Below are 26625 nucleotides of genomic sequence, written 5' to 3' on the forward strand. Positions count from 1 at the left end.
AGATAGATTTTGAGGCGGCTGAAGCAGTGGCTGTTGGCTAAGATGCTGCTGCTTGAGCAGACTTTGCACCTCTCCCTTGTCCATCACGAGGAAATCTTCTTTAGCCTGTCTGACCAGCCATTCCTCTAGCTCTTCCAACTGACTAGTAGCGAAAGGATCTACCCCTCCAAGATGGTCCACTGGGGTGAAAAGGCTGAGGCTGCCTAATAGCGGCACCCAAAGACTTGACTGCCGCCTTTGAGCTCTGCAAAAAACAAGAGGGGGTCCTGGGAGTCCCTCTGCCGGACATTAGTCCTGGTTACGAGAGACTTACCCAGAGTCTTTAGCTCACTATCTTTCACAGAGGAGAAATATCTAAAATATATCATTCTTTGACCTGCCTTAGGGCAGTCCACCAAAGAAATGCTAAGCAATTCTCCTTTGAGCAAGAGTACCAACAGCAACCCCAGACACGTGTTTCGGTCTGGTTGGACCTCATCAGTAGGGTGGAGCTGTGCCTCTCTAAGCTTTCGTTAGCCTTGCTGCCAAAAATATGAGCCCTGTCAAAAGGCATGTTAAGGGGTCTAGACTGCACGTCCGGTGCAAATCCAGATTTCCTTAACCATGCAAATCTGCTTGTTACGGTGCTTGCCGCCATGGCTCTGCTGATGCTGTCAGCAGAATCCAAACCCGAATGAAGAGACTCGCACATGGTTTCCTTGCCATCCTTAACAATGGCCTAGAAATCGTCTCTTTCCTCCCCATCAGGAATATGCTCAGCTGCCATACAAATGCAGTCCAATAGAGTGTATGAAAATATGAAAACTTTGCCAAGGCATATGTGGAGTTGGCCGATTTAAGAGCTATGCTCCCAGCAGAAAATACTTTTCTTGACCAGGCATGTAACCTTTAATCATCCCTATCCGGTGGGATGGTGGGATAATCTGTCTGTTTCGGGGTAGCGGTTGCTGTCTGCACCACCAGACTTTCTGGGGTAGGGTGTTTCGACAAGTAGCTAGGGTCACTACTTGATGGGTGCTATTTCCTTGTCAGGTGCTTATTTACTGCCGGTCTTGACTCCGGTGCTACCCAATTGGCACTTACTCTCTTCTGAAGAGCAATATGAAATGGTAAAATGGGATCCTTTAGAGGACCTTTATTTAGGATATCTGTAAAGTTATCCTGTTTGAAAGGGGGGCAGGTCTGCTCCATTCCAGGTATTCCACTACCCTGGTCATCAACTGCCTGTAAGAGGCATCTGCATGCTCACCTGACTCCGGCTTTCCAAATTCCAACTCCGGTGAATCGTCACTCTGCAAATTTCCATGTAGGTCTTTCAGTCTGGATTCCTCTGATGTGAATATATCAGGGACATTTGGTGTACCATACTGCAAACCAAAGGGCACATCATTATCAGATGGCTCATTATCCTCATAAATGGATGTAAGAGATTCAAAGAAATCCTTTCTTGATAAAACAGTGAAAGTTTTCTCAGGTAAAGGCATCCAAAATTTGGAAAGCTGATGCCCAAGGATTCGATGTCTTTGATGAAGACATTTTCGACATTGATGGCACCGGAGTCTTCGATTGCATTGATGGCGGCGACAACCTTGACTTGTCTTTCGAATTACGACTCAAAGGATTCCTCATTGATTTCTCATAGTGTAGAGGCCTCGACGGTATCGATGGGGATCTGGCCTTCATCCCGGGCTTGATGGCGCACAGGATTTTGCTTGAGCCCTTTCCTTATTGGGTTCAAAAGGCACGGTAGGAGCATGGCCTGCCTGTTTTGAGGGTTTCTGGTTATCCAATATTTTAAGCATTTCTTGCCTGAATACTTCCCATTCGGCAGGGGCGAAGGCCTTAGTGGGACAGGATTTAGCTTGTTCAGGAGAGGAGTCGGACAAGGACGTCGAAGTAGGCCATTTATGATGCATCTTCTTCAGCTTCCTCGACTAACTTTCGACAAGATGGTGGGAGCCAATCCTTGACCTGGACCTTAGTGCCTTCTTTCTTTGAGGAGAGTTACCTATCGCTTCGTCAGAAGAAGGTTTCTTCGTCAGGGTAGTCGATGGGGATTTCTTAGGGAATCTACCTGCTGCCAATTTCCTCTTATGCTCCTTCAGAGCTTTTCCAGTCATCGATTGACACTTTGAACAGGCCGAGGTCTTGTGCTCCACACCGAGACACCACAAGCATACTCAATGCAGATCGGTCAGTGACATCTTGGCATCACAGTCTTGACACTTTTTCAACATGGTCTTCAGGGTAGTCAGTTGCTGAAGACCAAGACATTTTCAGATATTTCTCAAGGAAATTTCTAACGCACGCCGTAGTTTTCGAAGCATAAGCTTACTCGGAAAAACAGAACTGAAGCCAACGGGCACTGCACGTGCTATATATGCCTGTGATTACATCATCCTCGAGACAGACACAAACACACCCTATACTCATACCTTTGGTTATCTCATGTGGATTGTGACACTCCAATCACACAAGTGTATCAGGAGATTTGGAGTTGGACTACACAACACTACAATGGATGTGGGTTGTCCTCACAGATTTAACACAAATCATCTGCCTTCCCCCTTAAAGTGTCAACTCTTGGAAAATAGGCTGAGTAGTTCTGCAACAGTGAAACCTATCAACACTACTTTTCAACATCATGAGGCTCATGCATAAAGGACTCACCCGCTACAACTACACTCACAACGCAAAAGTCATTTTAAAAGACCAGCAACAATGAGACCAACAATGCCCTCGCCAATTTCTTTGCAGAGGTGAGCACACAGATGACCACAAACATAAAACTAAACTTCAGCAAAAGAGAAATCATGATCATCTGATTGCAACACAGCAAACACCACTTTCTAGTCTGAACAAATTGATACCTGCCCAAAAACCTCAAGAGTAACCAAGAACCTTGGGATTCTTACCGATAATGGACCCCCTAACCCGAAACCATAAACCAGTAAAGCAACATTCCTTCCATTTTTGCTCAAACAAACCATCCCATTGCTAGCCTTCCAGTGCACGGAACGTGCTTCAAAGCACTGGTTTGATCAATAATGGACTATGCCAACTATATATATATTCAATGAAAAAACGTTGTTAAAAGGGACGTTATGGTTAAGTTGCGCTACTAAAAACCTATCAAATTCAGTAAAAAAACGTTGTTAAAGGGACTGTTATGGTTCAAAGTAAAACCGAAAAACCCCTGAAATTCGGCAGTTATGGTAACAAAAGCAACCATAACTCGCGCCACTGTGCACTGCTAACACCCAGGACATCAAAGATGACATCACAAATGTCATTGATGACATCACTGATGACATCACATGGCTGGCTCTCCCTTTTTTTCCTTTACTGACATATCTAAGCCACATAGTTTTCTTCAGTAACAGTCGGGAAGTAAAAATTGAAAAGGTACTATATTTGTAGATTTAGGGTCAAGTCATATCATATGAAACATATATATAGCGGAAGACACAGGCTTGAAAGAGAGCAATCCTTTCTGTGCATGAAGATAATCATTAGAGTGATCAGCACTTTCTCATAGTTTTATTTTTATTACTATACCTTCCCTGTATATGCTCATATTTGAATACATTGTACTCACACTCCTTTCCTTAGGGTTCACTGACATCATTTGATACACATACATACAGTAAGTAGCAGCTTTGAAAAAGAGCAATCATTTCTCTGCATAAAGATAATCAGTTAGGTTATGAACTCTTTCTGCTACTACTTCTGCTTTTTGCTTACTTCTCTGTCCCTGTATATGCTCATATTTGTATGTGTTGTTGTCTCTTTGTGTTTTGTCAGTAATAATGTAATTATGTATTAAGTGGGTTTTATTAGCTACTTATTACATGTTTCACAGTACGCAAAACTCTAATAAGAAAGCAGTTATCATTTCATTATTCTACATGGCAAGATTATGAATATTCCATCTTCATCATGTATACTGCACACACTGCCTAAGTTTCTGCATGAGTTGCTTAGTATACTGGATAGAACTTCATAATAGAATGCTATTTATATCAATGCATTGCTTAATGCACTAATTAGCTCATGATATTTATTCAAATGATCCTTGACACTTTTTGGTCAACATTATAAGAATCCCTCCTACAGAGTTTTCATGAAAAGTAAATGCACATGTGATGTCATCAGTGATGTCATCAATGACATTTGTGATGTCATCTTTGGTGTCCTGGGTGTTAGTGTTAGCAGTGCACGGTGGCGCGAGTTATGGTTGCTTATCTTACCGTAACTCCCGAATTACAGTGGTTTTTTGGTTTTACTTTGAACCATAACGTCCCTTTAACAAAGTTTTTTTACTGAATTTGATAGGTTTTTAGTAGCGCAACTTAACCATAACGTCCCTTTTAACAAAGTTTTTTCATTGAATTTCATAGGTTTTTATTAGCGCAACTTAACCATAACATCCCTTTAACAACGTTTTTTTACTGAATTTCATAGGTTTTTAGTAGCGCAACTTAACCATAACGTCCCTTTAACAACGTTTTTTTACTGAATTTCATAGGTTTTTAGTAGCGCAAATGAACCATAAACTCCCTTTAACAAACTTTTTTCATTAGCATGCAGACAATATACAAAGATGCAGTGTAAAAAGCAATTTCTCAGGGATGGCTTTACACAGAATGTTGCAAAGTAAGAATGTATGCTCGTTCACAGTGAAGGTCAGCTGCTTCCATTTTTTGCTCGCGGGCCGGAGTGGCCCATGACTCGCACTATAAGGTTCTATTGTTTTTTGACCTTGAAAGACAGGGATCGTGCCAAAAGACTTCTTTTGAAGGAGGGGTGCAAAAACGTAAGAGACAATAAGGATGACATTTCTGAAACAAAACCGCTTTTATATATTATATCACTATGAGAAAGATCGTTGGCACAGACGGAGCCGTATTTAGGGACTTCATTACGCGTAGACAATGGAAAATGCCAATATAATGTAAGTAACCCTTTAGATTATTTTATACCAGAATATAATAACAATAGCGTGGCGTTAAAGCCCGGTTAAGTTGTACTTGTTCGTTCAATGTGGCATATTGTTTTGTACCGTGCACTATCACCGCCGAAGTGGTCCGCTGGCGCTCAGACGGCTCTGAAAAAGGCAGAGGAGAGAGGGTGCGTTAGTGGGAATAAGTTAACATACTTTGTTGCACTATCCTCGCTAGCAAATAGTTTCACGCCCTAATGAATAAAAATGAATATTTTTAATGAAGATCGGCTCGTGAGACTAATTTATGTTTTTAAAATAGGTACATCCTTCCCTAATGTCAATGCCACGATTTTCAGACCCCGGCCGATGCATTTTTTAACTGCCAGGTGCAGCTCCTAGTAAACAACTTCATGACCCTCACCATTTTATGGGACAATCGCCAAGGACCAATATGCCCTTTCGCAGTACTAGCGGCTAGAAGCAACATACCAACCATTATGGTGGTCTAATGCCTCGTTGTTGGAACAGCCTTCCGATTATCAGTGCGACCACAGTCCTCCTTTTATCAAAAGCCAACACCCTGTGTAGCGCAAAGGAACAGCGCGTGACTCAAGATGAACTTTTGCAGATCGACAGCAAAGACAAATGCAAATCGCTGAATATTCTCTAAACATTTGATGTCAAATAAATGTACTTTACGAAATGTACAATCTTGCTGTTTGCTTTTAAATCACAGTTTCATATTCCAAATTGTGGCGTGCTGTGTTGTGAGATGATCTGTGTTGTTTTCCGGATTCTGTATGAAGTCGCGTAGGAGCAGTGTTGGCAACTCTTTAGTAAGAAAAGTAGCTATTGGCTGTCATAAAAGTAGCTAGAAGTAGCTAAATGACGTCATAACCTAATTTGCATAGTTCACCAGGTGCATGATAGGTGATTGCTGAGGGCATTGTTGTTATAGCCTCTCATTGAGCTCACCCCTTTTTTGTAATGAAAGTCGCGAATGCACGGATGCAAACTCATTACATCCATATGCATGCATTCACATGCAAATGCAGTAGTATTTAAATAAACACCACAATGATTAGATTGTTCTGTTGTCGCTTCTTAAACGTCTACTGCCATTTTTAATATGCTAGTATTTTATAATCCATAATGCCTCGTTGTTGGAACAGCCTTCCAATTATCAGTGCGACCATAGTGCTTCTTTTATCATAAACCAACACCCTGTGTAGCGCAAAGGAACAGCGCGTGACTCAAGATGAACTTTTGCAGATCGACAGCAAAGACAAATGCAAATCGCTGAATATTCTCTAAACATTTGATATCAAATAAATGTACTTTACGAAATGTACAATGTTGCGGTTTGCTTTTAAATCACAGTTTCATATTCCGAATTGTGGCACGCTGTGTTGTGAGATGATGTGTGTTGTTTTCCGGGTTCTGTGTAAAGTCGCGTAGGACTGGAGACGACTCGGCGCGTTTGGCTACGCACCCTGTAACGTCACGGAGAGATACGGGGAATATGAATGCTTTGATAATGTCAGGCTTAGGGGCGGGAGATATGATTTAGTGTTGCAAAAACAGGTCAGCCAGGTCGATGGGGCAAGTGATAGGATTATCACATAATGTCGGCGCACAGCAGCCTGATTTATCGTTTGTTTAGTGGACAAAAAGTCGGCTAAGGCCCATAGGAAATTGTAATGTCAGCGGACATAAGGAGGGTTCTTAGAACACTTTCAACCTGACAACGAACAATACGAACAGCGTTCTCAGAACACCCCCATTTTGTTTAATTGCAAACATTTCAGCACCGCGAGTGTTCTTAGAACACATTCAACTTGCCAGAGTACAATACGGACAGCATCCTCAGGATACCCCCCTTTTGTTTATGTACCAACATTTAAGGACACTGCGAGTGTTCTTAGCTCAATTTTAGCTTTCTTGCGAACAAAACGGACACATACTCCGTCCTCAGAACACCCCACCATTTAGTTTATATAGAAAATTTCAGAACAGCTGTGTTGTCCGCAGACAAATCAAACACAACAAGAGCGTCTAGCACATTAAAAAAAAGAACACTGAACCTATCTCATACTCCCCCCACCATCCCCAAACACTCTTACACACCAACACACTCCACTAAATACAATTTTTAATCCAAGTACCACCGCGCTGTCCGTGGTCATTGGCGAATGCAAGATGGCGGGCCCACAAAAAATCTGACGCGCTTCACGAACCACGTCCAATCAGCGAACAGGTCGCATGTCCGCAGACATCATGCAAGCCGCTTGGCCAATCGGGGCGCTGTCCGCGGAGCGAACAGGGAAGTCCGTCCGCGGAGCGAACGGAGATATCACTAATTTTTTTGCCTTACATTTTGGTCATTTTAAAAAGAACTACTGGACGGATTTACACCAAATTTGCAAAGGCACGCTTTTGGGACCAAGCCCCCTCTCCTGCCGCAAATTTGGTGTAAATCCGTCCAGCGGTTTGGGCTGTAGGCGTGCGCAAAGTTTTTTCCCATTATGACTATGGGAAAAAACAAAAGTTTTGGGACCCCCCCTATAACTTTGCCCCCCCTGGACCAAACCTCTATTTGCAAAGGAATTCAGAGTGGGCCATATACTTTTTTTGCACAGTTTGGTGAGGATTCGTCCAGAGGGAGCGAAGTTATAAGCCACCCAAATAATGCTCTTCCTATGGAAACACCAACTTAACCATAACTACATGGACGCTACCGCGTCCATGTAATATATCAGAATTAGAGCTGGGTGATATATATTGAGTTTTGGAGATATATCAATATATTTTCAAAATTGTTATTGAATGAGACAATATCGTTAACATCGAAATATATAAATATATATACACATTATTACATAAACTACAATTTTCTATTTACATTTTGATATTTACACAGCTGTGTGTATTCTTAAACAGGAAGAGGAACCCTGAATTTGCACTTTATTTTGACCAATGCCTTATAAATAAAGGTGTTTGTGACATCTCACATGTAATTGGAGGCTTACAACTGAGCATTTAACCCACATAAACAACATTGAGATATATATCGTATATATTTAGTACATCGCCATTCAGCACAAAAATATTGAGATATGACTTTTGGTCCATATCGCCCAGCCCTACTCAGTATGTTGGACTAACGCACAAAGGAACTTCAATACACACAGAACACAGCAATACTTTTTCACAGAATCCAGCACTGAGAACTCGCCACTGGCTACTGTTTAATTCACAAAAAGGCTAAATACCAGGCATTTCAACACCGAAACAACTAGGCCAACTGGAATTTAAAGGCAATAAACTGTTGTAAAACAAAAGGAGGTGATGTATGTGAGAATCATGAGACAATCTGCCATTTTTTTTTAAAACTCTTTTTATTGAATTTTACAAGATAACAAACAGAACATTCCTTCAACCGCACCTCCCTCCCCCTCCTCAACCCCTCCCCGGCAACGAGCTTGAACTGTTTAACCGCCCTTTTATCGGGCTGACACTCCACATTTCCTGTAAATCCAATAATCTCAAACGCTGCGAGCACCACATTACCCTAAAGTCATCTTTAGGAACATTCAATAATTCCCCCCAGTCCGCCGTGAAGCAATGTTCTTTATCATTCATGGCATAAGTCGCCCATTCCAAAGCCACAATTTCCCACATTTTTCGGAGCCAGTCTTGACCCATAGGAACCTCAGGGCCTCTCCCCATCTCTGGGCTATTAACAGCATAGCCGCAAGAGTCATTATTGCCTTAGCTTTTTCCCTTCCTCTAGGCTCACCTGGCCCCAGGTCATCCCGAATGCCTAAGAGGATTTATGCTGGCGTTCTTTCGTCTCCCTGGCCGAAGGCATGCTCCTGAGTCTTCGGTATTTCTCCCCAGAACTGTTCAATTTTTGGGCATTTCCACCAAATATGCTCCGCGGAGCCTGCCATTCCACAATCCCTCCAGCATTTCCCCGACACTGGCGGGTAAATCCTATGAAGCCGGGCCGCGGTGTAATGCCACCCAAACAGAATCTTATACCAAGCCTCCTGTAAGTGGGACGCCTTGACCAGTTTAGGGATTCTCCTCCACAGCCTCTCCCAATCTCTCCTGCTAATCTCACGCCCAAGGACTCACTCCCAGTCCCGCATATACCCCCATAAACCCCTGCCTTTGCTCTGCCAAGAATCTTACAGATATTAGAAATGAGGCCCTTCGTACCATCATTAGTGAGTAGGAATTTTTCAAAAGGCGTTGGTTCCCTTGTGGCTGCCGTTCTAACCCCTGGTTGTAATACACAATGCCGTATCTGCGCATACCTTAGCCTTTCATCCTCCTGTACCGCAAAGTTCCTCTTACAGTCGATGAACGATAGGAGTTACCCCCCTCCCCCGGATAATATCGCACAGTTTCCTGCAGCCTCCCTCCCGCCACCTCATGAAAGCACCTCTCTCCAGCCCTGGAGAAAAGTCTCCATTACCGAAGATGGGAGTGAAGGGAGACGGGAATGTGGTGATCCCCTTGGTGCCTGCCAACTTGTCCCAATTGTCAGCCATATGTTTGGTGATGGAACTCTCGTAGAGATGCCGAGGTCTAAGTGGTTTTGGGAGCCATAACACTTCAGCTAGGTCTCGGTGCACCACCGCTCTATCCATCCTCACCCATAGTTTGTCTTGCATGCCTTCCTCCCCTTTCAACCATTCCCTGATAATGCAGAGTTGCGTAGCCTCATGGTATTGCCGAAAATTTGCTAGTGCAAGGCCTCCCTTGCCCCTTGCTGCCATCAGTAGCCGAACTCCCACTCTGGGTCTTTTCCCTTCCCAGATAAATCCTTTAATCGGCGCTCCCAAATCCTTGAAAAAGCCCACCGGGACTGGCTGTGGGACCGCTTGGAATAAATACATTAGCCGTGGCAGAGTAACCATTTTAACCGTGGCTATCCGCCCCATCCAAGATACGCTTAAATCTCTCCATCTTTGGAAGTCCTTCTTGATCGCCTTAAGGAGCGGGGGGAAGTTTGCCGCGTACCATCCTCCCAAAGTTGCCGTAATCCTCACACCCAGGTAACGTATCCCTCCAGGGCTCCACAAAAAGCGAGAGCTCGCCTTCAGGCTCTCCCTTTCCGTTGCACCTAGGGTCAGGTTCAAAACCTCTGACTTGTTGGCATTGATCTTGAGGCCTGAGGCTTCCCCAAAGGTCTCCATAAGGGTCACGCTAGCCTGCAGCGATTCCTGCGGAGCCGTGAGCGTGAGCAGCATGTCATCAACAAAAGCTGCTACTTTGTGTTGCGCACCTCCGAAAGGAATGCCCTGTATCTCTGCTGCCTCCCTGAAAGCCTGCAAAAGCGGTTCTGAATAGACTGCGTAGAGTATTGGGGAGAGCGGGCAGCCTTGCTTGGTTCCTCTCTGCAGGGGTATCCTTCTAGAAGCAGACCCGTTCACCATCACTCTGATAGAGGGCGCCTGATAATTAGCCCTAACCATCGACATAAATTCCCCCCCAAAACCCATCCTTTCCATGAAGCGGAACAGGAAAGACCACTCCACACGGTGAAAAGCCTTTTCCGCGTCTAACGCCACCAAGACCGCGGGAGTGTTCCTTTTCTGCACTTTCTCAATTATATGGGCCACACGTTTAATGTTGTCGGCGGTCTGTCTACCCCTAATGAACCCGGCTTGGTCGGGGTGTATCAATTGCAGGAGGATGGGATCCAGCCTGTTTACCAAAATCTTAGCATCGATATTAATCAGAGCAATCGGGCGGTAAGAAGCTCTCTCTTCTGGATTTTTATTCGGTTTGAGAATGAGGGTGACCTTAGCCTCTTCCATGGAGGACGCAATTCTCCCTAATTGACGGAAGGAATTAAATAGTGAAGTTAATATCGGGGCTAGCTGCGAGATGAACAGCTTGTAAAAAGCAGCAGTGTAGCTGTCCGGGCCGGGGGCCTTGCCTGATGGTAACACCCTTATCACCCCACGCACCTCTTCTTCCGAGATTTCACGGTTCAGGGCTTCGGTCGTCTCCCTGCTAATTTCCCCCAGTTGTACCTTTTGCAGGAAGTCGTCCTGCAAGTTGCCTCGAGGATGCTGGGAGGCATAAAGGGACTCGTAATACCCCGCCAGGGCCTCCCATACTTCTTCCTGCTTTGTGACCCGTTCCCCTGTGCCTAACTTCAGTGCTGTTATAACGTTTCTCGCCCTTTTCCCCCTCAATAAGCTCGCTAGAAGAGCATCAGCTTTATTAGCCCTGGAATAGTATTTTTGCCGCACCGACAGCAAAGCTCCCTCAGCCTTTTTAGTACGCAGGAGTTCCAGTAGCCCCAACCCTTTCCTGTATTCCCTCATTGCTCTCCGGGAGGGAGTGCTACCCGCAGCCCGTCTAGCCATCTCAACCTCTGCCTCTAATTCAGATTCCAGTGCTTGCAGTTGTTTCACTCTGTGGGCCATCATTGCTATAAATTCCCCCCTAAGAGTGGCCTTGAATGCATCCCACCTCATGCCCTCTCCAGTATCCTCCTTGTTGAGATCGAAAAAGAGCTTAATCTTCTCTTCAATGTCCCCTCTAGTTACCGGGTCCCTCAAAATGGCAGCTGGGAGTTTCCAGCCCCAAACCCCCCGCCCCCTCCGACCCACATCCATCAGCAGGGAGACTATTTTGTGATCCGCTATCCCTATCGGCCCCGTGCACACTTCCCGAATGCTTCCCACCAGACCTACCGAGACCCGGATTGCGAGCCATGGACTCCTGACAAAAAGGTATAGCCTTCCTCGTCCCTCTTTAGTTCCCTCCAAGCATCCCGTAATCCCAGCCTACCACTCTTTTCCTTCAGTTCCGCGGACATTACTGCTCCCCCTCACCCCCTCCCTCCAGTTCTGTCCCTCTCCCTGTCCCACGCTATGTTAAGATCCCCAAGAAGAACAATCTGGACCCAGGAGCGCTCTAGCCTTTTAGCACCTGATGTAAAAACTGCTCCTGGCCTATGTTAGCAGCGTACACTACAGCTATTGTATATGGGACTCCTTGACAACTCCCCCGGCCACAATATACCTCCCTTCCCTATCCCTCTTCACCTCACAGGGTCTGAAATCCACCATGTTCCTAATAGCCAGGGCAACCCCCCTAGCTTTACAAGGGCCTGAGGCATGCAAAATCTGGTCATAGCCACGCAATTTCAGCCTACCCTGGTCTTTGTGCAGCAAGTGTGTTTCCTGAAGCCCCATAATATCTGGCCTCTCCCTCTGCGTAAACAACTCCAGCTTTTTCCTTTTAAGCGGGGTGTTCAACCCCCTGACATTATGTGTCAACCACTTGACGAGATACCCATTAGGTCACAGACCACGCTAAGCAAAAGTGCCTCTCTCCGCATCTCCCCTACCAATTGCTCGCTGCCGCCCCCCCTCAGCCCCACCCAATTCTCCCTCCCCTCACTCCCACCCCCCCCGAAGGCTAACACCTTCCCGCCCACTCACCACTCCTAACTCGGGCATCTACACCCTTTCTGTTCCCAACATGGCTGCTTCCCCTGCGACCCTAAGCTTCTACCCTCCTTTGAGAGGCCCACCACCCCTATCTGTACCATGCCAGTTCAGGACCGAGCCAAAGCTTCACTTCGTGCACCACTGGGTTTTCCGTCGCTCCACTGGTCGCATTCTCTGGGACCCCTCCTTCTTTTCTCTCGAACCGTTGACCACTCTCAGGGCCTCAACCCAGGTCGGCTGTTCAAGCCCGTTCGTCCAACGCCCGAGGGGGCTTCTTCTAGCTCCTAACCAAGCCAAACGGGAAGGACCATTTGTATCGGATCTCTCGCTCATTAAGGGCTTTTAACAGTGGGCCCATTTGCCTCCTCTTCAGGAGTGTACAGACCGCCAAATCTTGAAATAAAGCGATCTGCTGACCCTTGAACATGATAGGTTCCCGTAGTCTTGCTGCTCTGAGTACTGCTTCCTTCTGAGCATATCTAGTAAATGCTGCCAAAACGTCTCTCGGCCTCGATGTCTGGCCTTTGGTCATTCTCCCGGTTCTGTGAACCCGGTCCAGCTCTACCACCTCTGAGTTGCCCTCGCCCTGAATGTCCGCAAAAACGCCCTGGAGTACCGCCTTCAAATCCTTTTCGGGTACTGATTCCGGCAGCATTTTGACCCTTATGTTGATTCTACGGGACCTGTTTTCCAAGTCCTCCACCTGGATTTCCAGATTTATGGCAGCTATATCCAGCCTTTCTATGGCTTCACTGTTAGCTGGGTTATCTTTGTCCACCTCTTGGAGGCCCTTCTCCAGGATGTCGGTCCTCTCACCTAGTTGACGGATCTCTTGTTTCAATTCCCCTATAGCTTCGTTCAGGTCCGAGCGCATCAACTGAAATTGCTCTTGAAAAGTTTTTGCCAAATTTGCTTGCAGAGCAAGCAGCTCCCCTAGGAATTCCTGTCTGGGCATATTTGCCAATTCCTCAGCTCGGCTTTGCACAGGATCTTCTCCTGGCTTACCCTTGGAAGCCTCGGACCCTTCTTTTAGGTTTTGCACTGGCCACATTGCATGGAGGGTACCTTGATTGTCTCCAGCGGGTTGAGGCAATTTCCCACCTCTCCCCTTGATTTTGGTGGCCATATTGCCCGCCTCTCTCCTTCTGGGTTGGTCACGGGCCAGCTGCGCCTCTCTAAACGCCTCCTGGGTCGGGCCAGGGCTTCAGGCCAGATGCCACTATCAAACGTTCTTCCCGTGCGGTAGGGATCGTCTCCCGCGTCTTCAGGATGAGTCACGGGGGGACCCAAGATGTCCACCCTCCTGCCTCCTCACCCGCTTCTCGGTATAGAGGGCCTGCCCAACTTTATCCGTAACTCAGGCGGTATTGTCTTCGAGGTTGTGGCTGCTCGAAGAGCCTCTATGATCTCTCCCAGGTCCACCTCACCAAAAATGATTGCCCCTGTGATTGCCCCTGTGAGTACCAAGCCGCCTTCTGTTCTGTTGGGGGGTGGGGGGAGTTGCAGAACTTAAGCTTTGCAAGAGCGGCCAGCAGGGTTTATGATGAATTGCAGTGCCTAATAGTAAGGGGCCCCCAGCCCCCACTGTGTCCATGTACCTGTAAACAACCATTGTGTGTAGCGCGAGATGCAGCCCACAGATCCGGGGGCCTTCGCAGGGGCCAGCTCCTCTCGCCTACAGTTCCCGGGCCGCCCGCTCACTGCCTCCGGCAGCCTCCACGTAATCCTTAATCCGGCGGGTGCAGTATGTCAGCTGGAGGCAACGCCGCGATGTCTCAGCCCCGTAGAGCTGCCGCTGTAGCCCACCCAGTCACCTCCAAGGGGGGGCTCTGCCTGCCGCTGTAGCCCGCTCAGTCACCTTCAAGGGGGGGCTCTTCCTCCAAGGCCTCCTGGCTACCACGGGGGGCAACGACAGGAGGGGCCGCCGTCAGCGACACCCGCGCCGGCACATCCCGTGTATCCCCAGGTGGGCAGTGATCCTCCCGAGTCCCTTCTCCGCAGCTCGTCACCTGGCCAGGCACACAGTTCGCCTCTCCTCTTTCAGTGCACGCTCCTCCCTACGCACCGCCAGCTGCGATCGGGCCTCGGCCACTGTCCTCGGCGAGGTCTCTGCTGCCTTGCACTTCACACCGAGAACAGCTCCTCAGCGCCAGCTCACCCCTCCGGCTCACTCCTCCTTCAGTGAAACGCTCGGGGAACCGCTAAATAATTGCAAATGGTCCGTTACTGGGAGTGGTGGGCACCTTGCAGCGAACGGGACCGGGGAGCGCCGTCGGCACGTCTACTCAGTGCCGGCGGCAATCTTGGAATGCCCATTCTGCCATGTTTTAATGGGTTTTTAATTCTTGCAAGTTGAAAATCCTACTCCAGCCCTAATGTGTGTAGAGCCCCATCTTTAAAAAAAAGAAGTTTGAAGGGTGCTCGTCAGGAAGTCATACAAACAAAAGATAGCCTGTCATCCCGAAAACCTATTCCAAGGTCCCTACCAATTGGAATACAAAAAAATGTTCATCAAACAAAATTAGCTTTCTTTCGGACCCGGGAATGGTGACTGACTTCTGACCCCCTTGTGATCTTTTCCTAATCACATGTGGTATTGGCCCATGGCCCCTGTTCAGAGTTCCAGTAAATTAAACAAGTCTTTTGTTGTCTTTCTCCCCTCTCCGGGTAGTCTCTTAGTTTCAAACTATTTTCCTTCGTATAATTAGTTACCAGATGACGTGGCTTGGTCTCTCGTACATGAACCAGCATGGGAAGTTCACTGATTCCCTAGGGCATACCAGTTCGTTTTCCTGGTGTCCCTCTCAAGGGGTCTTACTCCAGACTCTCCAGTAGCTGTCACCCTTCTCTGGGTCTTCAACAGCTCGGCTTAGAATCGGGTTTCTTGTTTCCATTCTTGGTATTGGGTTGCTCTCACCCAGTCTGTTTCTTAGTGTGTTATGGGTTTTGGTTTCCAGGAGTGGGGTTCGGTTTCTTTTAGCCCCCCTGGACCCAGGGTCTCTCTGGCCCCCGCTTCGGCGTGTGACCGTTGTCGCCCCGATCTGGGGGGGTATATTTTCAGAGACCCCATCTTGGGATATCTACCCAGCATCCCTGCCTTAGATTATGGTTTTTCGTGGCCCTTCTTGGGCTATGATTCTGCTGGTCTCACCCTGGCATAGGCTCCTACTCACCCAACCCTGGGCTATTTCTCGTGGTACCCCTTCTTGGGGTATGGTAGTGGTCACCCCTCATTGGGGTATGGTTTCTGACTCCCCACCATGGGGTTTGCTTGGGCTCCCCATAAAACGTCTCCCAGAGCCACAGTGTGCCGTGCTTACTCTGCAGGTACTCCAAGGGCAGACGGAAAGCTTCAGTGTTGGCATTTTCAGCAGCTTTCTTCCTCTATGCGGCAGTGATCGTCAGGGTTGTTCTTTCTTGGGCCCCGCGCTTTTTGATGGCCTTCGCTTACTGGCCTACCATCAGCCACTCCACTCTGGGTGCTTTCGGCTTTCTTGCCTGTCGATGTCTGGGTGTTCCAATGACACAACAGGCATTGATCTGTGTCTCCTGGACACACCTTCCATGAGGAGTTCTTCCCGCCTATGTTACTCTGCAGGTGGCTAGTCTCTCTGGCCGCAGGATGCATGATATTTTCATATTCCAACCAGAAAAGGTGCATGTTTTTCCTCTCCTATGCATTCTCCTTTCCGGGCCTCCACATATCTGGTGGCACATGCTCCTCATACAGCAAATCAACCAACCGCCCCAAATTCCAACTCGCCCACACAGAGAGGACCCACAAACAATCCTCTTGTCCCGCACCCACCCTCTCAAACTCATCTCAGTACTAGCACAGAATGCCCCCACAATTCTCAAAAAGTGGCCATTTCCACAACACCTGACCAAGGATTAATCCCAATGGACATACATACCGACACAGAGGCCACAATTCACAGTACAGACCAAACAGTGGCTACTGTGATGAATCTGATGTCATCACTCCTTTCCCTAAGGTAGCATCTGCTCATGTGGCCAGAGAACGGCAGTCGCTACCTGATCCTGAACATGGGCGTGGCTATATGAGGGAGGCCCACATTGGGGAGGCGACCCTCAGGGGGAAGACATGGCATCATCGGAGGGAGTCACATATCCCCCATTCCCTTTTAGGGATGTTCCTTCCCTTCCTCATGCCTTGATGGCATATTGTAACAATCTCCCTCAACCATTTGCCAAGTCTATGGTAAGTATTCCTCAGTATCAGATAAAGAGTAGCTTGACAAGGGGGGCATGGCCAGGCAGTCATGGAGTAGGCTGCATCTTCACGGAGCTCCGAGATCCGTTCAGACGATCCTGGAAACGCGAATTAAACGGCGGAGGACCGTCACACCAAAATATCTGTATGGACGAGTGAAGGAGCAGGGAGAAAGGTGCACACATCAATTAGCAAATCGTGCCACGCAAACAGAAGATCTGCCGTATGGAGCCCAGCAGTGTTAAGAACGGCAACAAATGCAAGATGGCGGCGCCGCCGCAACAAAGGGTCTCAAGACTGCAATGGGAACGAAGACTAACGGGGCTGCGGATGGAAGCGCAATAGGCTCATGGAAGAAGGCAGACGTGTGGCTAGGCGACCGGAATACCATAGCGTATGAGCCTGGAATCAGAAACTGGTGGCGAGCCCAAGCTCCTGAGGCGCACGGAGGAGTTCGTAAGCGGGATTGCACAGCACGTCGAGCATTGCGAGGTGGCTAGTTGCTGTGTGTGCACCAGAAAGGCTGCAGTCCCGGCACCCAAGGAGATCGGGAGGCGCGGGAGCGCATCGCGGGTGCCCCCCCGGAGCAAGAATAGCAGAGTGCACGCGCGCTGGGAGAGTGTCGCTGGCAGAGGGACACCCGCGCGAGCCGGTGACAGTTGTATACAAGGTGAGGTGCATTCACAAGGGGCTCCAGTGCGCGCACAAACAGGCCAAGGGGAGGGGGAGCTGGAAGCTGCCTGGAATCTGTGATTGCAGCTTACGATCCACGGGAGAGGGGGGAAAACGAAACCCCACAAACCACGTGACATATTTTAGGGATCACTGCAGTAAATTAATAACACTTAACCAAAGCCTGAAGACAGGCTAACCTACTAAGGAGTGGGAAACTGCCGCTGAATACAGGCGGACAATAACAGCTGCAACTGGTGGTGTGCCCCCCCCCCGCTGTGCTCGACAAAGGAAGAGAACTCCTGTGGCGCAGGGCCCCTTGCCCGGGATGCTGAGAACGGCGAAAAGATCAGTCATGGTGACCCTATGATGCAAATACTGGCCATTGGAACGCATTAACTGGGGAACTGAATGAATAGGCCCCAATGGAAGCGCCATTGCGCCTCTGGTAACAATGTGGAACGAATAAGGGGAGCCACCGGTACCATGGAGAGCTAGGATGACCAGTGGATCTATGAGAAGCACAAGAAGTGAATAGTGGTCGTCACCAAGCAAAGTAAAGCGTGCACAGCAGGCTTGGGCAGCCGGGGACACAGTCGGTGGTGCGTTGCATATAAGGAGCCTGGAGGCTAGGTGACTATACCAACGGGGAGCGTGGTCTCTAAGATTCAGTGAGACGTTCGATACGTGGGAGGGCACAACCCACTCTGAACTTGGAGCTTAGCACACATAAACTAACGCCAGGGCTCCACTAGGATGGTTGCCCCATACCTGGGGAGGTACACTGGTGCCGAGTTTATATAGAATTGTAGGATTGCACATTTGTGGCCAGTCAAACTCGAGTGCATAACTGAGGCTGCAAGATTACGGGGCGAGGGGCTGTGAGTAAAAACAAGATGAAGCAATCCACGATGGAGGCATTTGCCAAAACGCAACAATCTCCAGTGGTCATAACGTCTAAAGTCTTGATGGCACCGGGGGAGAGCGCTGCAGCGACTGACAATCATCAGATACTTGCGGCCATAACGGAGCTGCGAGATTCATGGGGGACAGCGATGTCGGACCTGCGCACTTCTCTGGAGGCTAAAATAGACGCAGTAGGCATAGAAGTTACCTTGCTGAGGCAAGACGTCAGGGGGCTGGCATAGAGAACGAGCAGCTTGGAAAGTGCAGTGAAAATCAACACGGACACCAGCACCAGCAACGTAAATGAGATCCACATACTCAAACAACAGGTAGCTAACCTGGAGACTGGGGCGGAGGAGGCAGAAGGGAGAGCGAGGAGGAACAATATCCGTGTGGTAGGACTGCCGGAGGGAGAGGAGGGACAGGACCCGACAGACTACATTGAGAATCTACTCTTACAGGAAATAGGGGCTAAAACACTCTCGCAGGGGTTTGCGGTGGAGCGCGCACACAGAGCCCTTATGAGGAAGCCTAGGCCCGGAGCCCCTCCCCGAGCGATCATCGCCAAAATACTGAATTATAAAGATCGCGAGAAGATACTGGAGTACTTTCGAAAAGGAGGGACAATTGAAAGGGCCTCCAACATTGTCACGGCGTATCCTGACTATACAATGTTGGTCCAGAGGCAACGGTACAGCTACATGACAATCAAAAGGAGGCTACGTGCGGCTGGCATAAAGTACATGCTTCTGTACCCTGCGAGATTGAAGGTGGTGCACAAGAGCAAAATGCATGTTTTTGATTCTCCAGAAGAAGCAACAACATGGCTGGACTTGCAGGGTTGCCCGGAACAAGACTTGGAGCAGGCACAAGAGGAGTACGATAAATGACTGGTACACTGTATACATACTTATAAGGCGCAGCGCGAGCACCTTAGTGGTGCATAGACGAAGACTGATATTGTTGGGTGCGACCAAATATGGCTAACATATTGTTAAGATACTATTGTACGAAACAAACTTTAAGGACTGGAATATAGCAATAAGTAAACATGCGTAAATTGGGTAGCTATGCGTATTTAAACTGAAGCGAATAGGAGCGGCAATGTGAAGCACCCTATCCCCCGATTTATAGTTGTAGTAGTAGTAGGCTAGCCACTAGGGCGGCCTCACTCTGCGGAGCTTCAAGTACAGGCAGAGGCCGGAAAGGGCTAGATGCGGGGGAGCCTGAGATCCAGGGATGGAGCTGGGCAACAGTTAAGGGGAGTGAAGTTGGGGCAGGGATGGGAGGCGGGGGGGGATATGGGGAGTTTGGGGTGTTTTTGGTTAAGGAGAGTTTAAAATTGAGTAACGAGTCTATGCGGATTGGAATGGAATTTAGTGGTAGACTGCACCTGTGGGAGGTGGAATGGAATTCGAACAAGCCATTGGAGACCTTAAAATAGTCACATGGAACGTACGGGGGCTCAACAGCTACTTAAAGAGGAACAAATTTATGTTGTACCTGCGTAGGCAAAAAATAGATTTTGCACTGTTGCAGGAAACCCACCTCACACGAAAAAGAATGGATAAAATAGCTGGGAAATGGAAGGGAGTGATGGTGGGCTCATCATACTCTGCTTATGCGAGAGGAGTGCTTATTTGGGTGGCGCCACATGTCCCTTTCCAGCGATTGCAAGTGATAGCTGAGACGGACGGTAGATTGGTTATATTGAGGGGACTGGTGGAAAATAGGGAGATAAGAATAGTCAACACGTACGTCCCGAACCAGAACACAGCGGCGTACTTTAGAACATTATGTAATAATTTGAGCGCATGAATGGGAAGCGCGATGATCTGGGAGTGGACTTCAACTGTGTACTGAACCCAAGGGTGGACAGATCGGATGGGAAGATGGATAGACCTGCCCCTGCGGCCAAGGCGCTACAGGCATTGCTGATGGACTTTGGCTTGGAAGATGCATGGAGAGTGAACCACCCCCAGGAGAGACAATACTCACAATATTCTGCCCCACAGCAGTTATCCACAAGATTAGACTATGTCTTTACCTTGCCTGAAATGATAGCGGGGATCACGCAAATAGAGTACAAGGCTAGGGTCCTTTCGGACCACTCGCCACTGATTCTTGTATGGCAATACTGCCCCCCAAGAGCGAGGATCCTGACATGGCGTCTACGAGCTGAAGCGCTGAGAGACCCCTTCTTTAGGGAGGACTTGAGAGAGAAGATTGTGAATTATTTTGAAATGATAGTAGGATAGTGGATTCGGCGGGTACACTATGGGAGGCCTTTAAAGTAGTGATGAGGGGAGTAGCCATAGCAAAATCCAAGGGCCTACAAGGTGGGATTCTAGCTGACCTACGGGAGACGGAAGGGAAACTGGAGGAGGCTTTGAGGGGCGGGATGATACAGCAGAGAAGGCGGAATTGACACTCAAGCTACAGCAAACATGTGCAGAATACTGGGACAGATTATGTAACCTCAATTATAAAAAATACGTAGAGAGACAGCATGGGGGTGGTGATAAGCCGGGAAGACTTTTGGCGTGGCTATATAAGAATTAAACTCCCAGAGTCATAATCAGGACCATAGAGAGAGAGGACGGTAGCGTAGTAGACACCCAAGAGGGAGTCAATCAAACATTTATGGACTATTATAGGGTATTATATGGAGATGATGGCGGAAGTAGTTGTGCCATGATAAGAGAAGCGTTGGAGGACATAGGATTGCCAAAGATAAGTGAGGAAGAAAGAGTAAGTGAGGAAGAAAGAGAGGAACTAGATGCACCAATTACCTTAGAAGAGCTAGGGGAGGTGGTGAGGCAGCTGTCCACTAGGAAGACCCCGGGGACCAATGGACTCCCGAGTGAGTTTTATAAAGTGTACGCGGAGGAGGTCCTTCCCCCATTGCTAGAAATGCTAAACGAAGCATTTGAGACGGGATGCTTGCCCGAATCATTGAGAGAGGCCGTCATAATACCGCTCCCAAAGCCCAACAAACCTGGGCACAGTTGCGGCTCCTACAGACATTTGTCGATGCTGAATCAAGACAGCAAGATAGTGACAGCTGTCCTAGCAAATAGACTGAAGAAGGTCATTAGCAAACTAATACACCCAGATCAGACGGGCTATGTCCCAAACAGAAATATTATCAATAACCATAGACGGCTCCATAGAATTGTTGAGAGTGGGGGCGAAAATGAGGATATGGCGATTGTGTCTTTGGACGCAATAAAGGCCTTTGATTCAGTTAAATGGCCATGGTTGCTCGCGGCCCTGGATTGGTATGGGTTAGGGCCTGAATATGTAAGGTGGGCAAAGATATTGTATAGCAAACCATTGGCTAGGGTTAAGACAGGATCTGTGATATCGGGAAAGTGGCAGCTCAGCAGGGGCACCAGGCAGGGATGTCTCTGGTCCCCAATGCTCTACATATTGGCCCTGGAACCTCTTGCAATATACTTGAGACAGCAATATGACATCATAGGCATTGAGGTAGAGGGAGAGAGACATCTGTTTTCTCTGTACGCTGATGACATGCTGCTGTATTTGCGATACCCAGAAGAGAATCTCCAGTACATCCTGGAAGTGATGGAGAGATTTGCTGGGTTGTCCGGTATAGCGGTGAACCGCCAGAAGTCCAGCATGTTCCCATTGGGGAGGTACATAGGGATCCCAGCGGAGAGATTGCCTGTATTACAGGTACCATGGGTAGTCAGTACATTTCGGTATCTGGGGATCAACATATACCATAATGTGGAAGAGGAGCATAGGTGTAACACTGAAGTAGCTGTTACAAAAATTGAGAAGGCCATACAATTCTGGGCCAGGTTACCCTTAGCAATGATGGGCCGGGGAGCAATGCTAAAGATGGTGGTTCTGCCAAGGCTTTTGTACTATTTTGGGAATATACCGTACCTGATCCCTAAGAAGTTCTTCACCAAACTTAATAGCATGTTTAGGGATTTTTTGTGGCATGGCACACGGAATATAGTGGCGTTATGGAAGCTACAGAATTTCCATGACAAATGTGGGATAAAACTGCCCAATTATGAGGTGTATCATGTGGCAAGTCAATTGCAATACGTCACCAAATGGTTTTCTGATGATGAAGCCTCGGAATCTAGGCTGTTTGGGCGAGATTGTGCACCATTTTACTTGAAAGAATTGATGTGGGCGCCCAGGGCGGAAATGACGGGACGCCCTAAAATGCTGCTATTAGGGTGGAAGATATGGCGCAGGGCATGCCAGATGATGGAGAACCCGTCCCCATGCTCTCCGCAGGTGCCACTGGTTGTATTAACGGGGGCAGATGTGCAGCTAAGAATTTTTTTTTTTTATTAAGCATGTAGAGTAAATAAATACAAACTTTTGCTTTTTTCGCTCACTTAAAAGGCCAAACCATATCTTAGAGTCTTCCTTATATTTCTATGGCAATTCCTCTCATACTTGCCACCTTTTTAATTGATTATTCAAGTCCTCTTTGGTTTGGCCTGAGTATAGGCATATATCAGAGGTTATGCTTTTTCCTTCGTCATAAGATCCTTTACGATTTCACTGTGAGATTCCTGTTTATTTTCCAATTTGGCCATCATCGTTTGAAGAAAAATTCCAAGAGCTCTCGTGGTTTTCTGATTTGGGTTATCGTACAAGGATTCCCACCATAAATTGGAATCCAGCCCACATGTTGGCGTTAATGCTGGATGTAAATATAAATCTCTTACTGATTTTAGTTCAGGACAAAACATTATTAAGTGTTTTAAAGATTCCACTTCCTGCTCACAGAGCCGGCATATGTTATCACTTACTGCGCCGTATTTTATCAAATTTGTTTTTGTTCTTAGAATATTTAATCTAAAACGTAAAATTAGATCCCGATGAATTGGGTTCCCACTCTTTTTCAGGTAACTAGGTAGAGTTTTTGGAACTGATCTAAGATTATTTGAAAGCGTGTGAGAATTGGAATTGGCACGAGCAGTTTCTGTTTTATCCCAGTCAGCACACAGTAACGCAGTCTTCACCCTTTTTGGGTTATTGCATAGTGTGTCCTCAGGAGTATTTAAGTTCTGTAAGAGATCTTTACATTTTTCTTTCCAGCTAGACAGTGGCCAGAATTGTGTTTCAATGTTTTCGTCCTTTAAGATTTCATATTGTGGTGGACAATCTTTGATTAGTGTCTTTCTGAATGTTAATAAGGCTTTCCATATGATTGTGGCCTGCAGGGAATACAGGCCCAATTCATGTCGTATTATGATCATTGGGACGCATTGAGGTAATCTCATTAGTCTTCTCCAAAATGTTGCTTCAACCTTGCCCCAAAATTCTGATGGTATTCTGAGAGCTGTATCTCCAGCATAAGCAACAGACGGAATAACTTTTGTATTATAAAAGTCAACTGTCGGTTGGATCGAAAACTTTCCGAATTTTTGTTTTAGTATAAGTGCTTGTGCCGTTAGTTGACTCATTTTACGCATTATGTGCTCTATCCACGGTTGGTCATTCCAGTCTGCACTTATTATTGCTCCCAGGTATTTTGCACTCGTTGTTATTGGAATAACTTTGTTCCCGACATACCATTTGAAAGACTTTTTCTCTCTGGATCTTGATGTTTTCATTATTAGAATTTCAGATTTTTCAGGATTTATTTCTTGATTATTTTCTCTGACATATGTTTCTAGGGCCTCCAGTTTTTTCTGCAAACCGATTGGGGTTTTATCCAAGATGATCAAATCATCTGCGTACAACAGGTGGCCCACTGCTGTGGTGCCTATTTTAGGCGAACAGCCTCTTGGTGTGACAAGCCGGTCTCCTATCTCCAGAATGTAAAAGTTGTAAAGGGTCGCTGTCATGGGGCAACCTTGCTTCAGGCCTCTTGTTGTCGGGATCGGTTTGGTTAGGTTACCTTTTTGGTTTAACCATACTTGGATGTATGTGTCAGTATGCATGGCTTTAATAGCGGCCACGAGATCTTCAGGACATCCTCTTTGCTTTAGTTTATTCCACAGGATTTGTCTGTCCACTTTATCAAAAGCGGCGGCCATATCTATGCACGCCAGAAAAAGTTTCTGTTTTTCACAGATGGTTTTAGCCTTTAATAGGTTGAGTATGAGCAGATTTAGTCCACAGTCGACTTTTTCAACAAACCCTGTCTGTCGATGATCGTAATTTCTTGAGTATATAATCCATTCCTTTAATCTCTTTAAGAGGATACCTGCAAATATTTTGCCTATTACGTCCAACAGAGATATTGGACGATAATTCTCAGGCTTGCATCTATCTCCCTTTTTGTGAATGGGAATAATAATCGCTTTGGTCCATGATTCCGGTATTTGTTTGGTTTTGATGATTCGTTTAAACAGTACGTAGCACATGTCAGCCCACACTTCAGGTGATTGTTTTAATATGGCGTTTGTTAGGCCATCGGGCCCAGGTGCCGGCGAACTGCTTGCCTTGTTTATTAGTGTAATGATTTCCGACTTCTCAAATGAAATGTTCCAAGGAGTCTTATCCATGGTTATTTGCATTTGGACCTCTTCTAGCATCTCTTGGCTATGCGCTTTTTGGAAATATTGGATCCATTTTCCTTCGTGAATCGGGTTTATCTGTTCTGTTCCTTGTGATCCACTTGTTTGATTCATTAGAGCCCACATGAATTTGGCGTTTTTATTAGCGGTAACTGACAGCATCTCTTCAGAGTCTCTTTGAAACAGTAAGGCCCTATGAGATTTAGCCCAATTACGGTAGGCTTTTTTTAAAGTTGCCCTTTCTTCACATGCCCCCTCGGTATTCAATTTGTTTAGAGCTCTTAGCTTTGTTGCTAGGTTTGATTTTCTTTCAGCCAATTCAGAGTTATATTTATGTAATCGAGGGATTTTTGGCTGTATCTTGTAGCCTGATTTTACTCTGAAGGTGGAGAGACATGTTTCGTATTCGACTCCCATGTTTGTCGTTAGTTTCCATCGTTCTATGATTTTTTTGAGCCTCGGTGTCATTTTTGGTGCTATTCGTAATCTATTAAGGCCATTGTTCGTTTCGACCTTATGAGGCCAATTTTTTTGGTAGGTTGATGGATTTTCCTGTGGCTTGATTGTAGGTTCGCACGTAAGGAGAAGTATTTTGTGGTCGCTTTTGCTTGTTGGAATTATTTTCAGTGAACAGATAGTTTTAAACGTTTCTCTATCCACAAAAAAGTAGTCAAGGGTTGCGCATTGATTATATGACGCCCATGTGACTGCTCCTTGTCGGTCGCCGTTCACATTTCCGTTTACCTGCAAAAGATCTCGACTGTTAATTTCCGCTAACCATCTTTTTGTACGCGTAGCTCTCTGTTGGGAGACTCCTCTTTGTTCGACTTGAGGCTTCTTTATACAGTCTATATTGAGATCACCACAAATGATTAATGTGGGTTTCTCAAATTCAGCTCTCAGCTCGTCAATGTGTTGGAGCACAGTTCCTAGGAACTTCTCTCCATCCTTGGCTTTGGAATTCCAGTAAAGATTAATAATAATTTGATAATGCTTTTTGGCTTGATGAAAGCCTCCATTATGCTCTTGAATTATAGTTATTTGTATGAGTGGTGAGGGGGTCATAACCCGGAATATGTTTCCTTTGTATTCGTTTTTTATCACTGTCAACAGTCCTGCAGAAGGTCTCCCTTTCAGACCTTTGTATCCTTTGTTAAGGAGACATGTGGACCCCCCCATAACTGGGGGATCTAAAAGCCAGCATTCTTGGATGCAAATAATGTCTGACGATTGTAATTCCTTATTCAAATGATCTAACAGATGTCGATGCCCACGAGTATTCCATGACACTATTCGCAGGTTATTTGAGACAACTCCACAGTCGATCTAGAGGTTGTTTTTTGTGGATAATGTGCCAGCAAGCCAATTCCAGGATTTAGTTGTGTCGATTTTTGTCACAAGAACAGCTTCACTTCCAGCTGAGGGACATAACGCCTTGCATCCTACGTTTCCTTTTATCCTCATTCTGAGAGCAGCGGGTCCTCGCAAAATTGTTGGAGAGAATCTTATTGGTTTTTCGTTCAAATCGTCTGTTGTCTGGGCGGCCCTTGGGGGAGAGTGGCTCGAGAACCGTGGCAATTTATGCAACTGTTTTGAACCTTGTTCTTGGTTTTTAGATGCATCCGATTTGATGTCAAAGCCAAGAGATCCGAGTGCATCAGCAGCTAACAAAATAAGATTCATGATTGCTTTTGAAAACAGATGGAGGCAAATTCGATCGGTTTCATCTTCTTTAGGAAAAGCCACTATCTTGATGTCTTTAGGCTCGATGACTCGTAGTTGTGGTACGTTATGCAAAAGTCTCATAAGATTTGATCTATTAAGGATCAGACCATCTCTAGCTTTCAACACTCGTTCGACTATGAG

The 26625-nt window shown here is 46.8% G+C and overlaps 1 protein-coding gene across 5 annotated transcripts in view; it reads right to left on the bottom strand.

Moving 5' to 3' along the window:
• The window catches only part of FNDC3A (fibronectin type III domain containing 3A), a 3436199-nt gene that overhangs the window by 3005699 nt on the left and 403875 nt on the right, over positions 1-26625 (bottom strand). For 3 of the 5 annotated variants that reach the window (XM_069639022.1, XM_069639027.1, XM_069639024.1), the window contains one exon: positions 5063-5107. The exons of the other annotated variants lie outside the window; for them this stretch is intronic. In XM_069639022.1, coding sequence (XP_069495123.1) covers positions 5063-5107 — 45 coding nt within the window. The remainder of the gene's footprint in view (positions 1-5062; positions 5108-26625) is intronic. 5 annotated transcript variants of the gene reach the window in all.

This window comes from Ambystoma mexicanum, chromosome 7q (genome assembly GCF_040938575.1).
Source record: "Ambystoma mexicanum isolate Mex_15411 chromosome 7q, UKY_AmexF1_1, whole genome shotgun sequence".
Lineage (NCBI taxonomy): Eukaryota > Metazoa > Chordata > Amphibia > Caudata > Ambystomatidae > Ambystoma > Ambystoma mexicanum.